Below are 18,264 nucleotides of genomic sequence, written 5' to 3' on the forward strand. Positions count from 1 at the left end.
AGTTCAACCATACCCTGATAGCAGTTGCATATGCAGTCCCGCCAAGTGCAAGCCTAAATCTGTTTCTACATTGAGAATGGAGCTACAACACACTCAGAACCTGCTTGGAAAAAGTGGCAAGGGGTTTATTCCCAGGTAAAATTATTTTGCCCATGGCCAATAAAGAAAAATTTGCATGGACATTTTAAGTTGCTCATAGATTTTTTGCTTGCGTAAGTGCACATCGTTTTATTTATTCATGTAAAAATTGAATTCACAAACGAATTTCATGAATATTCTTGGGGAAATTGCACCGCTACCCAGGAGTACACCTGTAAAGTCCAAAAAAGTCAAGCATGCACTTAAAGTGCAGGAGGAAACCTTCAGACTAATTTCTTATGTTCTCTGTCGACACATATCCACAGTCTCTTTTCTACATTTATCAAGTAAAGGGCAGCAGAATATCAACATTATTCAGATGAAGGCATCAGGAAAACCACAGTGATGATTGGTCGGTTAGGACAGGAAAACTTCTGTTGACTTGACGCTTGTTGAGCTTTGATGCTAATTTATGCTGTTTGTCAGTGTAAGGAAGAGTGACCTCTGTTCATTTTTTTAAGTAGTTTGTTTTTAGATATTGAGTTCTTTCTTACGTGAAGCCGGCCCTGTGGTTGAAGACTGGACAGGTTCTGCTCTTCGGTTTATTTGGTTGGTCACTAAAGATCAAGATGCAGGACTATTACATCTGTCAAGTCTTTTGAAGCCTACCAGCCTTAGCCTCCCATCCAAAGGAAGGAAAGTGAAGAAGGGAACAGCCAGACCTTTCCACTTTCAGGACTAACTAGCTATAGTTTCTGTTGGTTCCTCTTGACTACCCCAGCTGTCCAGCCTCTTCAGAACCTACCAGCACTTAACCATCCGAGAAAAAGCATTCAAAGCAAAATAGCCAGCAGAATTAACCTATTGGTCCCAGGGCTAAGTTGACTAACTTTCTAGTCTGAGCTCGACCTAACTAGAACTCTGGACACAAGGTAGGTGTCTTCTCCTGTTCAGAAGTCACGAGGCACTTGCATTCTAGAATTGCCTTCAAGGTCAGAGCTATCCAGCTTGGCAATTAGCATATTAGGAGATACTGGGTTAATTTAGCTTATTTTCAAACGCTAAAATAAACTATTCAACCAGTGTCCCCACAACCCCCGTCCCAGCCCTAAAGTTACATAGGAAACATCTAAGTGGACTGTGCTTCAGACACTAAATTCTTGGGTTTAACATATTGAAATTTCAGCAGGAAGGGAAGCTCAAATGTTACATGAGTGGTCTGATGAGATCCTGACCTACTCTTTTAAGTATTTATGTGAGTCAAGGTATGTATTATTTGTTTGTGAACGTCGTAGGAAGTGAACAATATGTGCTAAATGTGGTGATTTAGACATTTAAACATCAGTTCATGCAATATAAACAATAACATAATAGACGTTCTTGATTAGTATAGTTTTGCTTGACTCGGAGAGAGAAAGAGTGTATGTGTGTATGAGAGAGAGACAGTGTGTGTGTGTGTGTGTGGGTGTGTGTGGGTGCACCCGCGCACGCGCCCATGCACACTGATTGAAAGTGGCCTTTTATGCTCCACTCAGGCCTCGCTAAGTACAGTGCTTTCTTTGATTCATAATAACCCTTCAGGTTACTGTGGACATGCTCCATGAACAAATGATAATGGCATGTTAGTCACCTGTAAATAATATAGTGTCTGTCAGATTCAAAGGCTTGTGACCATTTATAAACTAAGAAGATGCAGTAGAGGGCTTTCACAGGACGTGATGATAAATAGACAACTGTAGACATTGATGTGATTGCTTATTTTTTCAACAGGAACATTTCACTCCCGAATGCAAGTTCAAGGAGTCAGTATTTGAGAACTACTATGTGACATACTCTTCAATGACATACAGGCAGCAGTCTGGCAGAGGATGGTATTTAGGTCTGAACAAGGAAGGCGAAATTATGAAAGGAAATCATGTAAAGAAAAACAAGCCTGCAGCTCACTTTCTTCCAAAACCATTAAAAGGTAAAACAGTTTGAAGATTACACTATTTAATAGGCATTCATAACAAATTTTCTCTAAAATGGTATTCATTTAATCACCAGTGATTTTTCCATTAGCCAAAAACGAAATGTGTGTGCTTAGATTGTATAGTAATATGTTGGTTTAACAAGTTGTAGAAGTTAATTGATTAGTGAAAGGTACTGTATATTGATTGGTGTGTTGCTTATATTTGTCTAATTCATTATTTGTCCTGTATATTTTTACAATAACCTTCTGAATATTTGTGCATATTTGGTATGTGACAAAATATAAATATTGCAAATTATAATTAAGAATAAGACAGTATAAAATTTGGCTCATGGTATGTCTCGGTCCAGTATTGTAACCCTACAACTGATTTTAATGTAATTATTATTTCGATCCTAAAACCAGAATTCTAAAAAAACAACTCATACAGGCCCACATATTTCAATGCACCTCTCTTAGCTGGTGAAAACATTTCTCAGAATAGCTGACCTAGAAAAAAGCTCATTTAATATTCCTAGTTAGCCCACGGGAAGACCTATTGCTCGGTTGTCTTTTGAGGTCGAACTTTTCACTCTTTGCCTATTGTATTGATTATGATATTCCTTAAGGTAAGTTAGGTTGCTAATTACTTTATAACACTACTATGTTTGTTCCATGTACGTCACGAGTTCTCAGCAACATCATCTGTTTTATATTAGCTACACTAATTTATTTCATTATAAAATATTTCAGGAAGCAGTCGTCAGCGCTGTTAAATGTTTGTAATATTAGATTTTCGTTATTAGTTATGTATTATACAGTGCTAAAAATTCACTTGAAGGAACACTTTATGAATGCCAAAATATACACGATCCTCCACCATAGATGGACTAAGAAGAAGGCACACAATGAGTTCAAATCACCAGACTGAGAGAGACGTTTAGACCAACAACTAGGTATAAAATACCAAAAGTATGAATTTTTCATGTTAAGGTCAGTACTGCATCCATCATATTCAGTGTGAAAAATACATTAAACTAGCCTGACAAGTTTAAACCAACTCCCCGGCCTTTTTCAATGAAGTGATGCATCAATCAATCATGATTTATAAAGTATGACTAATCACCCGATAGGGTATCCAGTCGCTTCAATGGCCCAGAGGTATATTTGAATATCCAGGTCTCAAGGGTCTTTCAGAAGTGAGGTGATGGTATGGATGTGCGTGGGGAGGCTGTTCCAGGTTTGTGCTGTGATGGGAGAGGAATGTCCTCCACTTCTGCTTTGGTAGATGTAGGGACTATGGGCAAGTGCAAGGGAGGCGGAGCGTAGTCTTCTCAACAGCTGGTGGAAATATTGTAGGTTCATCGGGGAAGGCCAAGGATGAGTCTGGCTTTGACATTCTCTATGGTCTGAAGTCTCTGTAGAAGGTGTGCAGTGATACATACTTAAAGGGCATTGCCGTAGTCCAGTCAGATAGTGATGAGGGCTTGTGTCACAGTACATCTCGTGTGTAGTGGTAGCCACTTGAAGATCTTATGGAGCATGCACAGTGAGGAAGAAGGCGGAGATGGCGTTGATCTATGATTGCATGGTGAGCTTTTGATCAGTGATGTCTCCAAGTTTTCTGACGTGGTCGGAGGGAGTGGGTGCGGGTCCTAGGTCTGATGGCTACCAGGAGTGAGTCATTCCATGTGTTGCTACTATTGCCAAAGATCAGTACTTGCATCTTGCCTGTGTTCAACTGCAATCAGTTGTTCTTCATCCAATCAGGGACACTTGTCATGCATCTATGGAAGTAGATTCTCATGGTGGAAGGGTCACCAGTTAGTGAGGGGGTGAGTTGGGTGTTATCTGCATAGGACATTATATTTGATTGTGGGATCTGACGAAGTTGGCCAGCAGGGTCATAAATGGGACTGGGGATGAACCCTTGAGGACATTGCAGGTGATCTTGTTGGGCTCAGAGGTAAAAGATGGGTCCTCTGGGTTCTGCTGCTGAGGAAGGAGGTGATCCATTTGAGTGTGTCCCCTTGGATGCCTAGGTGGTATAGTCTTTCGATCAGCATGTGGTGGGATACGGTGTCGAAAGTTGCCGAGGGGTCAAGGAGGATCAAAATTGCTCTTTCTCCTCAGTCACAGAGGGTTTGGATGTTGTTAGTGGTTGCAGTCAGGGATTTGTTGGTGCTGTGATTGGTGCGGAAGTTGGATTGGGAGGTGTTGAGTAGCTGGTGCTGCTCCAGGTATGTCATGAGTTGCTTGTTGATGATCTTTTCCAGTAGCTTTGCTAGAGATGGGAGCAGAGAGATTGGCCAGCAGGTATTGGGATCACTGGGGTAGGCGGAGTGTTTTTTTTGAGTCGTGTTCTTACTTTGCATGTTTTCAGGGGTTAGAAAATGTTGCAGTGGTGATAGAGGTGTACACTTTGAAGCAACTAAAACATTAATGAGGTGGTTAGTCCTCACTTTTGTGGTCTGTTTTTGACATGCACTATGTAGGTGTTGCTAGAAGAATACAACAGATTGACCTGACCCTACAGAGGAAACTAACTCAGGCACAAAGCATAGCTTCATGAGATGTGACATGAGATTCTTTGAATCTGGTTTCCTACTATACAAACAAGCCTTTTGACAGGGTCAGTGGATGTCTTACTGTGTGCAACCCATTGCGGGCAACTCTTTGGAAGTGTGGTGAGAACCATCTGAGGATGTCTATAGGTTGTACTCATGGGTGTAAATATATTATTTGTGCTGGAGAAGTGATTGTCATTGCTTCATCCAGCTATCCACTAATAGAAACATCCTGAGAAAACATCACTAGAGATTCTAAGTGTACAAATTCATCACCACTTAGCCCTATGATCAGTGGTGAGAAAAATCAGTTTGACATCTTGTGTAAAATCAAAACCCAGGACACCGCACTGTCACCTGACCACCTTTACACCAGATTATGGCCAGGGGAATATATATCCCCTTAAAGCAGTAGACAGGGACATCTATTCAGGTGATCAGTCAACTTTTCCAAAGCACTTAGCCCTCTCTTCCCTCTAGGATGAATGTTTCTCTAGAAAAAAATGACTATCAGCCTCTTTAGAGTCAAGCAAGTTGTGAGCTCCACGATAAGATGATGGTGATCCTGTCCTATCAAACTTGTGGAGACCCTATCTGTTTTAGAGTTTGGAAACTATAGAGGAGCAGCCTCAGAAGACTGTGTCATTGGAAACTCAGGACCTGACTATATATCCACTACTGGACCACCATGTCACAGTGGCTTTCATCCCGCCCAATTTATACAAGGGTTACCTTATTTAGGGTGGGGTAACTGTCAATGGATTTCCCAGATTTTGTCCACCATCTAATGCATAGCAGACCGGGACATGAAATCCTGTAATGTGCATGGAGAAATTTCTTTTTTCTTTTATATGAACAAACTCAGCATGCATCTTATCCATAATGTCATGGTGGAACTGTCTGCACTTATGTTCTTTCTTAGAGAAATCTACCGGAACCATATAAATGTTTCCTTTTGCATGCATGACATCTGTAGTATTATTTGTTTCAATGGCGGTCCCTGAGAGAAAGGGAGGCAGGGGAATGATGTCAGAGTAGCCTCTATTGATTGGACTGCCAGAAGGATGTTCCCAAAAGTAGAGATAGTGTTAGCTGTGCAATGAGGAACACAGAAATGTGCTACTCACGAAATGGTGTAGTGTTTCAATGAGGTTTGCAGATGGACATCGGAAAACTTTTGGCCAGTAACTCGTCACTGTCAACCTTTAATTGATCCCATAATTCTTTAATTAAGTCTTAAAATTTATTGTTTAGCCAGCACATCACATAGGTAATCATAGCTTTCATTTTTAATATTTGTACATAAATAGGAGCTATAGAAATGTTTACATCAATAGTTATAACAAACAGCCCTGTTGAATCCTGACTATTATAACACAATGGTGCCTACAGAATATATCTGTTAATACTGTATGGTGTTCTGTTGGTTAAACACAGATGTCACAAACTAGAGTGATTACTATAAATGTCACTTGCTTGTCCATGTGCATTGTGCAAACTCTTTTCAATACCAGATTGGTCCTTAAGTGTACGCACTTTTTGTAGCAGTTTCTACTGCAATCATGAGTTCTACAGTCACTCATCAGTAAATTATCTTTTTGTAAGCAACATCCTGTTTGTCCTAGCAGAGGACCTGGCCAACAGCTTGCTGCTATTTTGTTAAATGTTCATTCATGATATCACTGGAGTAAGGAAAATGCATACTACTTGCCTTGCTCTGAATGAACAAATATGGTAACATTCTACGGTTATAGTGTCTGTGTTTCCCTTTGCTTTCATTATATGTCTTCAAACAGTTAAATAATAGAAATGGCATTCACCAATTTTTACTGTGTGGAAATACCATGCCAGTACCATGCAATTATAGGTTAAACCCCATGAAATGAGGAATTATCACGAGGAACCGGAATTACAGTCTCAAATCATAATGGAATTTCCAATTCCAGGGGTTTACAGCATACATTTCTTATATTACCCCGAGCAGGTTGTAAATGTATGATGCAGCCTCTGTGTTGGGTGGGGTTGGATGGAGGGGAGTGTTGGGGGAGCGGTGAAGGGGAAACTGACTACTGGCAGAGGGTGGCATTGTATTCCATACAGTAGTGCTGCTCCACTTGTCCCATAATCAGGGCCTAATAAGGGCCTAGGGATTACTTTCCAGACTTCCAAACATGTGTGCCATCTCAAAATCTGTAGGCCATTACAACACTATATGCATCTATCTGGGTTTATGTCTCCAACACTAATGTTCCACCAGCCAATGGTAAATGCAACTTGGCCGTAATCAAGGAAACTCATTTTTAAATAAAGAAACTTAATATATGAAGATATTCAGTGAGGGATGTGCTTTCCCTATCAACTAATTGCAGGAAAAACACTCATGTGATCATTGTGTTAAATGGATGAAAGCATCAGTGGACAATGAAGTTCATAAGTGTTATACATCTATTGTTTACATAGCCTTGGATGAAGACTGAGAGAGATCTCTATTACAGTGTTTCCCAACCTTTTGTCTTCTGTGAACCTCCACTTTATTATTACTGGAACCTGGGGTCCCTTCACTGAATCATTATTGGATTCCAGGGACCCCTCACTGAGTCATTACTGAAAGCTGGGGACCCAATCAGTTAATATTATTTAATTTTCTAAGCAGTCGCTGACCCCCTGAGGAGGCTTAGTGGACCCACATGGGTCCCCGAACTACAGGTTGGGAACCACTGCTCTATTATTTTCTTAATTCCAAATAACCTGTTATGTGGCCTTTCACAAGTTTTGTGGGGAATTCTGTTCTCAACCAAATTGCTGATTTACCCCCCAAATCTAAGTCTACCATGATTAATTTAATTTGTGAAGTGTTGAAGTATGAGAATTCTAGAGCACCTCTATGAACTTTATTTCCTTCACCACATTCATATTATTCCAGAGTGGAAAAACTATTAGTTAAAATATGTTTCATCAAGGATTTTCCTTGATAAATTACATCAATTTGTATCTTGTATCATGCGATCTTCACTGTAGTCATTGTCTCTGTCAGTTGTGCCTACATCCATCATAGGTCTGTGTCCCCAACGTCAATGTTCCACCAGCCAATTCCAGCCTTTAGTCTTAAATTATCATAGCTTCAACACAGTGACACAGAGTATTCTACTTGACATGTCATTATAGCTCATAGTCTACTCTCCCATGTTTCCTTAAAGAGCCTTACAACCAACTACTGCCTCTTCAAATCTATCCAGACCGGGAAGTCAGCCCATTACAGGCTCTCCGATCCGGACCCCAGCTCTTGTCATTTGTGCACTATGACCACTAAAACCGTTGAACTTTTTAAAATGTACTCAAGCAGCAACCACATTCTCTGTCAGGGTTAACCACAAGCACACCTCAAACTAAGCTGTGCTCAACCCTCTGGTAGTTTGACACAGCAACATTGAGGCAATCTGTAAAGTATTTATGCAGTACTTTTAAGACCAATGAAGTGAAAACACAACACAAAAAATATCCCACACCAATTTTGAAACATAGAGTGAAATGTAATAGATATTTGAGACCAAAACAACAAAAACCCAATCAGTAGAACTGTAGGTATGCAATTTTAAAGATTTAAGTGAAAATAGTGACTAGAAGGACAAAACAGCAACTGTGGTTATCTGGTCATGCTGGACCGGGACAGAGTCACAAGTTCAGGCCAACTGTGAAGCAGAAGCCAGATACAGGGCCAAAATGAGTCCACCTGAACAATGTTCCTTAAACACTGGTTTGGGAAGAGTTTCAAGTTCCGTCATAGAGGATGCATCCCACAGTGGTGGTTCTGAGGAAGCTTCTGGGTTGCAATGCAGACTCCTGCGTCATTGTCAAGGAGGCGGTCGGTGTAGGTTTGCAATGCAAAGTTCTGCTTTACCATTAAAGAGGGTTATAAATTGTAGTTCTTCAGATGCCAAACTCGTTCTTCCTATTTGCTCCCAATTGAAAGGTATCACTTGTTAAATGTAATCATGTTATCCTCTGGTGGAGGTAGGCCTTGCAGTAGTGGAAAACGAGTGTCAGAGTTTTTCACTACCTGGACATGCAAAACATAAATGTGTATGTCCAACTTTTACAACACACAGCCTCCTGCCCTATGGCCTATTTAGTGCCTAACCTAGGGATGACGTGTATTGAAAGGGAAAGTTTAGGATTGGCAAAATGTTTGTTTTGCCAGGTCAAAAGAAAACTGCACTCACAGACTGCAATGGCAGGCCTGAAACATAATTGAAAAGGCTACTTAAGTGGGTGGCAGGCCCACTAGTAGCAGAGAAGAAGAACTTTATTTGTAATGAAATAATTCAACCCTTAAATTACATAGACAACAGTAAATAACCATAATATCAATAAAACAGTAAAATCAGCATAATCATAATTTAAAAGCGGATCAGACGCCATTTTCAAGAATAATAATCTAAAACATCCCTTAAAAAAACTCTAGGTTATTACGCCAGGTAATGGCTCCTCTCAAAAACAATCCCAAACCCCTCCATACCAATGCATCTGAGGCCATTTGTGGCCACATAAAAGCAGGGCGAAATTGCACAAATCCGTTTGGCCTCAGCAGGGGTAATAATAAACGTCTCCTAAAAGGTGCATAAAAAACACAGAATAATGTAAAATTGGACAAGGTCTGCAGGGACACCCTGTGACAGGGACACGGTCTGATAGACTTTACACCATACTGACCTAACGGGAAGCAGAGATTATTCCTAATGACCCCCAAACGGAATCGAGTAATAAGAGTCCTTTCCCTCAGGTCATTTATTGCTTGGAGATAGGGCTCAGGACCCACCCCCATCTTTAACATAATAAAATCCCTGCCCGATTTTTTCCCTAGTTCCTTTCCCTCTCTTTCAGCCCTCCGCATTCTTAAAAAATTATCCTTCACCCAATTCTTATCCTGGCTGGTCTGACCCTGGGGAGAGTAAAACAAATCCAGCCGCCCCAACTCCTGTGCTACTTTTCTTATGTACATCAGCCAGGGAATGCATTTTACATTATCACAGGCCAAACAATCCCTTAAAATCTCTCTATTAAAAATAGCAAAATAATTTCTCCAAATCGAAATCCATAACAAAAGGGGACCCAACTGAATAGTATCTTGCACACACTCAAGATCTAGTTCTAGATGTAGGCAGAAACCAGAGGTATTTTGACCAACGCCCAATACTCTTCTGCAAAAACGATTTTCTTCAATAATGGGCACTCAGGTGTCCATATACCCCCAGAGTGCTGCACCATACAACAGAACAGGGAGACATTTTCGCCTATAGATTTCAAGCAGGGGCTTAATGGGTTTGCTTCCTACTCTTACAGCAAAATCAAAAGTAGCACCAATTGAGGCATAGAAGAGCATACTCCTTCTAGCAATAGAAGGTTTCCATGAGCCTTTATCGTCAAAGATTACCCATAAATATGGGAATTCATTGACCCTGCTGATAGTTTGATCATCAACCTTTAGCTCCCCAACCCTGCTCAGAGATTTACCACATACCATAAAATGCGATTTCTTATCATTTATCTCTAGGCCCAAGCCTGACATATAAGATGCATAGGCTCTAACGGCTTTTCAAAGACTGTTCATAGTGCGGGCCATAAGGACCGCATCATCCACATATGTCAGTACCGGGACACTAGTGCCATTCACCTTTGGGACATCCCTACAGTGCTCCACCAAGAAATCCGACAGTCCATTAGTATATAAGAGAAACAGAGTAGGGGCCACCACACACCCCTGGTGAACACCCTTGGTGAGCCCTAAAGTCTCTGAACATTCCCCATTAGCCCCCACCCTCACGTTGGCAAGCGATCCTGAGTGGAGGTACCGAAACAGCTCCACAATATCAGGATCCATCCCTAACTGACTTAACCTTTCCCACAATAAGGACCGATTTACCTTATCGAAGGCACAGCTGAGGTCCATAAAGGCAAGATAGAGGGTGCCCTTCCTAGCTTGCGTATATTTCCCAATCATCATCAGAAGATTGAGGAACTGCTCACGTGTGCCAAGTCCTTCCCAAAAGCCATACTGATCCCGGCTCAAAATATCCTTTTCTACCATCCAAGCCTCAATACGCCTTAAGATGATCCGCCCCAAAATCTTCCCAGAGGAGTCAATTAGGGAAATAGGGTGATAGGACTTCGGGTCATTCTGTTCCCCCTTTTTAAAAACTGGAATGATACAGGCCCTCCTCCAAGAGGCAGGGATTCCCACAGTAACTGCTGTGTTAAGAACATTTAAAAGAACAGGTGCCCATAACTGAGGGCAAGATTTGTACAAATCCATAGGTATGGAATCCGGGCCCGGGGCTTTATTAATAGCACTGCCCTGGAGTGCATCCATGACTTCCTGGAGCGAAAATCTAATCGCTAAATTGGGAACCACCATAGACTCTTTTTCCCAATTATTTCTTATAGGGGTTCCCTCAAAAATTCTACAGAAATAATTTACCCAAACCTCCGGGGAAATATTGCAACCCAAGCCCTCGGATGTCTCTGTGGCAAAAGAACCTCTGTTTACCACCTTACAGAACAAGCTAGGATCCTTCAGGACTGTGGCGCGCTCCAATTCTTCCCAGGCCTTTGCTTTAAATCTATCCTTACTTTCCCTCAGGGCCCTTTTGTACTCAATTCTTGCTGCTTTCACCGCGGGCCTATCTCTGGAATTTCTTTTAATGGCCGTTTTCATGTTTGCCCTGGCATTGTAACAAACCTTATCGAACCAGCCACCTCTGGGCTTGTTAGGACGGCTGTCTATCAAAAATAGACAGTCTCTAGCTACTATATTTACTTCAGCTATTGCATCCATCACTTCCTATGGGCTCGGAGTCTCTCTCAAAAGTATGTCCATAAACAGGGGTAAGTTTCCCCCACCACCTTCTCAATAACTTGTTGGGCATCTACCTGTTTACAGCCAAGCCACCTACCCTGGTCTCTTATCTTTACTGTTACAGGACCATCCCGCCTGAATTTACATAGAGCCCCTGGACGTTTGAAACACACTGTGAGGGGGTTATGATCACTCATACATTCACCAAGCACCTCTCCACTAGTAATCAGATTTTTCAATGACGGAGACACGAAGATGTAATCAATTGTGGTCCCAGACCCTCTACCCACAAATGTTGGGAGCTGGTGAACATCCACTGCTTCACTATCCCGGAAGTTCAAAAGGCCCAACTTCCTAAGTTCCTTGGTCAGAACCCTACCTCTCATATCCTGAATGTCATCCACAAAGTAATCCCCACAGTCATAATCGAAGGGATTTACCATTGTGCTGAGACGGCCCAACTTAGCATTAAAATCTCCTGATACAATGGCACAGAATTCCAGGCCCACCTCCTCCATTCTATATTTCAGCACCTGGAGAATGGAGAAAAGAATCCCAATTTGACACCCCGTCCCATACAGCATTATAAAAATTAACCAACAAAATATTAAAATTATTAGAAAAAATTACCCAAACAAGCAGTATACCCTGGTGGTTACAATTAATTTGGAAGGCAGCCACTATCTTGGCGAAACGTATTAAGGTAACCAGGCTCCCTTTCGAACGACCTCCGAGGGACTGAGCTGCTGGAATGGCGAATCTATCATATCCATCCCAAGCAGCCAGCCCCTCAGACCATGTTTCCTGCAACATAATAATATCATAGTCAGCCACACGTCTAACCCAGTCCTGGTCAGATATCTTCGCATCATACCCCGCAATATTCCAAGAAATAAGGTTGCACTTCGAACCCACCCCCTCCAACGCAATCACAGTCTTATTGCAATGTCAATCCACCCCTGCCAAGTCTGAGGTTGTATTGTTATCTGTTCTCAAACAAAAGTTTCCACGGGGCATTCTGGCCTAAAGCGGGTATACCACCAGGGTCAGGGGAAGGATCAGCGCCCAGTCGCATATGATTGTAAAAGTATCTCACGGGGGCCACACCAATTAAATCTGCCCTTAGGTAGGCCTGATTATATGAGGAGAGAAGCCGTTGGGCCAGGCCCGGGTATCTGACATTTAAAATAACACAATCCTCACCCCCTTCTTTTTCCCTTGGCCCAATCCAGTCAATTCTTCGAACAAACAAGACATCCTCAAGATCCTTACACAAAAAATTGCAGTTTTTGCTCAGCCAATGGCCAGTTTAATTTTTTAGTTGGGCCATAGATTCTGTTACCCCACGGGCCAGAAGTGGAACATTTGTCAGTACTACCACATATGGGGCACATGCCGGGGGGAGATCCAGACGGGCCAATGATGACTTTTTACTCAACGGATTCTGATTGGGCTTCCCAACCAGCTGTGGGCAGGCCCCCCCAACCACCGCAGAACCACGTCAGACTGACTTCCGAGGCTAAGACCATTCAAGGCCCCGCTGCCCATTGGTGGGGCGGTAGTTGGGGCCAACACAGACTGAATGCATGCACCTTGACCCCCAGCACTCAACAAGTTAACTGGATGCTGAGGCAAACTTCCCAGGGGCCCAGCATTTTCCTCCTGTTGATTTTCATCCACGCTAGGATGAGATACACAACACAGGGCCTTACACCCCCCCCCCCATAAAATGGCTCCCTTGGCTTCTTAAATCACCTAGCCGAGCAACTGCTTTTTCTATCACTGATAGTTTTGCCATCATAGGTGTCAAGATACCCTCAATCATTTCCTTAAGCTTTAGCAAAAGAATGGTTGTATCACAGCCCATTAGCTCGCTGGATTTTATACCACCATATAGCTCCTTGGAACTGTCCGCAAGAGAAGCTTTCGTTTTAGGGACAGATTTCTTCAGTGTCTTTTTCTTCCTTGGCGGGGGCTGCACTTATCCATAGAACAGGCCACAGGAGAAGACAACAGAAGCCTTTTGCTTCTTCTCGAAGGCCCTGGGTCGGCAGAGTCCCCTACTTTCTCTGCATGGTCACGCTCTGATGCAGCACACAGCTCTCCTCTATGGTGGACCACCACCTCCTCCTCCTCCTCCAAAACCACTGAGGGATCACTGACTAACGAGACATGACCCCAATCCTCCATCTCCATAGATAGCCTCCTCTCCGCCAAGTCAATTTCCTTGGTCACGACCCCAACCGCTCTCGCAAGAAAGGAGTCCGGAGTTGAATTTACATTCCCCTGCCTGCCACCTCCACCACTCATGGCTCCAGATAATTGGCCCTTTTTCCGCCCCATTTAGCAAACAATAGCTCCTCACCGAGGGCAGCAGCAGGATACACAATTTGAACAAGGGCTTCGCGCAGAAAAGTCTCCAGGCACTAAAACAATAGGTAGTCACCAAAGAAAAAAACTCACCATCCCCAGCAAGATGAAAGGGGGGTGGCCCAACCCAGCCTCTAACGGTCAATGACGGGCGCAGGACCGGCCCGCCCTTGGCGCAAAACAAGTTTAAAGGGGCCAAGGTCCTGCCCCCTGCCGCAGCCGATGTCCACAATGCGCATCCCGCGAAGCGGGCGAGCGAAACAAGTTTAAAGGAGCCAACGGTCCCGCCCCCTGCCACAGCCGATTCGGGCATGCGAAACAAGTTTAAAGGGGCCATGGTCCCGCCCCCTGCCGCAGCCGATGTCCACAATGCGCATCCCGCGAAGCGGGCGAGCAAAACAAGTTTAAAGGGGCCAAAGGTCTCGTCCCCTGCCACAGCCGATGTCCACAATGCGTGTCCCGCGAAGCGGGCGCGCAAAACAAGTTTAAAGGGGCCAAGGTCCCGCCCCCTGCAGCAGCCAATGTCCACAATGGCGTCCCCACTAGTAGCATTTAACTTATAGGCCCTGGGTATATAGTACCACTTTACTAGGGACTGACAAGTAAATTAAATGTTCCAAATGGATATAAGCCAATTCTAACATGTTTAAAGAGAGATCACAAACACTTTAGCACTGTTTAACAGTGGCAAAGTGTGCAGAGTCCTAAAAGCCATCAAAAACTGGTCCAGAAAGGAGGACAGTGAAGGCATAAAGTCTGGGGATGACCCTGTGAGAAGGTCCAAGTCTCACACATATCATCCCGAAATAAACAGTACACGAACAGGCACCAATAAGAAAATCTAAAACACATTCTGATAAATATTGCCAGAGGGGAAAAAAAAGGACACACCGGCCTATCAATGCATAATACAATATTATGAGAGGCAGTAACATGGTTAGCAACTGTAGCATCCATGCTGTGCCAACAAGGAGACAAAATTGCCATTACGGCAACTACAAGATGTGACAGTTGTAGAAATTAGCCCACTGAATCAACCCTCAAGCAGGGAAAACCACACATAATCAGCCAGTCATTCCAGTGATTATGTTGTTATGAGATCAAGGTAAGTAGATATGTTTTCAGCATACTCCAGATGTCTCTAGGTCTGGATGTGGGTGCTTAGGTCAGCTCCACTTTTTCATTAGAGTTGAAGAGGGAGTCAAGCAATTGCTTATATTTCGAGGCTTCTCACCCTTCTGAGCAGCAGGCTGTCTACATCTTGGCCAGCAGGAGCACCAAGGTGAGGATTCTTTTTTTGTTCAGCGTGAAGATCCAACCAATCCAGGCCAACAGACAAATCTTCATGTCTATGGGGACTTCACAATCGCTTGTAATTGGCAATTTAGACATTCCCTTACACCAGCGTACATGAACTCCACGTAACAGCCAGTCTGTTAGACTTTCCATCCTTGACGTGGTCATCCTTAACTTTTTGCCTCTGTTTGGCAGGTTGCTGACATGTGCTGGACTCTGTTTTTTGCTGTTTTTTTACTCTGGGCACTTTAACACCGCTAACCAGTGCTAAAGTGCAAGTGCTCCTATACCAAATGTGTATGTAATTGCCTTATCCATGATTGGCTTATTTGATATACTAGTAAGTCCCTAGTAAAGTGCAGTAGAGGTGCCCAGGGCCTATAAATCAAATGCTACTAGTGGGCCTGCAGCCCTGGTTGTGCCACCCACATAAGTAGCTCTGGAATCATGTCTCAGACTTGCCACTGCAGTATCTGGGGGTGCAGTTTTAACTGTAAATTCGACTTGGCAAGTGTACCCACTTGCCAGGCCTAAACCTTCCCTTTTCTTCCATCTAAGGCACCCCTAAGGTAGGCCCTAGGTAGCTCCATGGGCAGGGTGCAGTGTATGGTTAAGGTAGGACATATAGTAATGTGTTTTATATGTCCTGACAGTGAACTACTGCTAAATGTGTTTTTCACTGTTGCAAGGCCTGTCCCTCTCATAGGTTAACATGGGGGCTACTTTTAAGTATGATTTAAGTGTAGATTGCCTTTGGGAGCGGATAGACATGTGGAGTTTAGGGTCTCTGAGCTCACAATTTAAAAATACATCTTTTAATAAAGTTGTTTGAAAATGGCACTTTTAGAAAGTGAGCATTTTCTGGCTTATACCATTTCTGTGACTCTGCCTGTTTGTGGATTCCCTGTCTGGGACAGTTTGAGAGTTGGGCTGGTTGCATCTCACACTAGACAGTGACACAAAGGGAGCTGGGGTGTAGGCTGCATTTCCTGATGAGCCATCTGTGCTAGGAGGGAGAGGAGGAGCGGTCACTCACACCTGAAAGGGCTGTGTCTGCCCTCACACAATGCAGTCTCCAACCCCCTGCTGAGTGTCTGGGGCCTTGCCTGGGCAAGGCAAGATTTCACAATCAAGAGGGTTTTTGCTTTGAAATAGTCCTACTTCAAAGGAGAAAATTGGTATAAGAAGGGCACCCAAAACCACAGACTTTAGAACACTTCTGGAAACCAAGAGGAACCTCTGCCTGGAGAAGAGCTGAAGAGCTGAGGAAGAAGAGCTGCCCTGCCTGCGACTGTGCTTTGTGGAGCTATCCTGCAGTTGCTGCTTCTGCCAGAGTAAGAGGGCAAAGACTGGACTTTGTGTGCCTTCCATCTTGTGAAGATCTCCAAGGGCTTTATTTTGAGCTTGCCACCTGTTGTTTGAAGTCTCAGGGACAGCAAAGACTTCTCTCTGCCAGCACCTGGAGTCTCAGGAGAGACTCCTACTCTGCCAAGTGGCGCCCATCCAGTTCCTGGGACCCTGAAAGGAGAAGCTGGCAGCCTAAGAGGAAGAAATCTACACACTGACCGCCGGGCGGGGAAAGGATCGACACAACTCCGATGTGCGGCTGAAAATCAACACGGTGCTGGCTTCGCGGCTGATAATCGACGCTCGCCTGCGACCTGAAGATCAACACCCGGGGCTCGAGAAACGATGCGCAGCTTTGCTGACGGAGGCTGGTGAGATTGCAACCAGTGCTGCGTGGTTTTCGTATCATCGTGCGGCTAGATTTCCGATGCAAGTACCGCTGGGCGTGTAAAAACAACACACGGCCTGCTCGGATCCAAGAGTGCTGACCGGATTGACGCATCGCTCTCCTGCGGAGAGAAAAAACGACACACCCCGACCCGATGAAAGGAGAAGCAACGCAAGGTCTCGCTCGTGAGTGAAATCGATGCATCGGAAGCCCTTTTTGACGCACACTCGCCCGTGCGGGGTTATTTTTGACGCCCCTGAGGTACATTTTCATGCTAACAGCATTAGCGTTGTTTAAAATTACATGAAGCCTCTTTTTGCATTTTTAGTGATAACTTGACGTGTGTATTGTAGATTTTTGTCATGTTGGTCTTGTTTTGTTTAGAGAAATATTTTCTATTTTTCTAAACCTGTGTTGTGTCATTTTGTAGTGTTTTCATTAAGTTACTGTGTGTGTTGGTACAAATACTTTACACCTAGAACTCTCAAGTTAAGCCTACTGCTTGGGCCAAACTACCAAGGGGGTAAGTAGGTGTTCGCTCAGGTTGATTCTCTTTTACCCTGACTAGAGTGAGGGTCCTTGCTTGGACAGGGGGTAACCTGACTGCCAACCAAAGATCCCATTTCTAACACAGTCCAAATGCTGAAAACCCACCTCTACTGCCCCACATCTCTCTCAATTGGAGTTCTCCCTCAGACCAGTCTTCCACACAGCTAAAGGGGTGTAATAGGCTCCCCTGAGAAACCTAGATTGAATAATGTGCAGTCTACTGCTAGAGGATATCATGCTGGTCTAGACACATCAGAACCCCCACACTTCTTTGGACAGCCCAGCTACCTGCCACATGTTTGTTGTGCGGCCTGAATGAGTGCAGGTGTCCTCTCTTGAGGTGAAAGATATATAAATCTGAGATTGATGCTTTGCGGAGTCAGCCATTAAAGGATTCTTCCAAGTTTGGAGATGGACAGGCTCCACAGGGAAAAGAGGAGTAACCCTCATACATGATTCCCGCCGTTGATATTACAAGAAACATCAAAAGCATTGTAATGTCCCTTCAAATTCTACTAGAATACTGAAGGAGCCCTTACTTTAATGATCACCCCAGCAAAGCAGGGCCCAGTTGGTCATCTGAGAAATAACCTTAGCTTCATGTGTTACAGGCAGGAATGTGTGATAGATTAATGTCAGTCCTGAAAAGCACCTATTGTCTATTGCAACCTTGAGCATGCCAGTACACAATAAATTGAATAAGACAGTAAAATGGAGTCCGTAATATGAATACACATAGCACCTTAAAAGGGTTAGATATCACATTGACACTGTAGTCTCACCACCACTTATAATTAGTTATATCTAAAGACCACTAAAATTGTGGGTATTAGTGGATTGCAGTGTTTTTACAATAAGTGGGATA

At 43.6% G+C, this 18,264-nt stretch overlaps 1 protein-coding gene across 9 annotated transcripts in view; it reads left to right on the forward strand.

Moving 5' to 3' along the window:
* Window positions 1-18,264, forward strand: part of FGF13 (fibroblast growth factor 13) — a 1,071,467-nt gene that overhangs the window by 1,049,729 nt on the left and 3,474 nt on the right. For all 9 annotated transcript variants that reach the window (XM_069212428.1, XM_069212427.1, XM_069212435.1 and 6 more), the window contains one exon: window positions 1,849-2,044. In XM_069212428.1, coding sequence (XP_069068529.1) covers window positions 1,849-2,044 — 196 coding nt within the window. The remainder of the gene's footprint in view (window positions 1-1,848; window positions 2,045-18,264) is intronic.

Source organism: Pleurodeles waltl, chromosome 2_1 (genome assembly GCF_031143425.1).
Source record: "Pleurodeles waltl isolate 20211129_DDA chromosome 2_1, aPleWal1.hap1.20221129, whole genome shotgun sequence".
NCBI lineage: Eukaryota > Metazoa > Chordata > Amphibia > Caudata > Salamandridae > Pleurodeles > Pleurodeles waltl.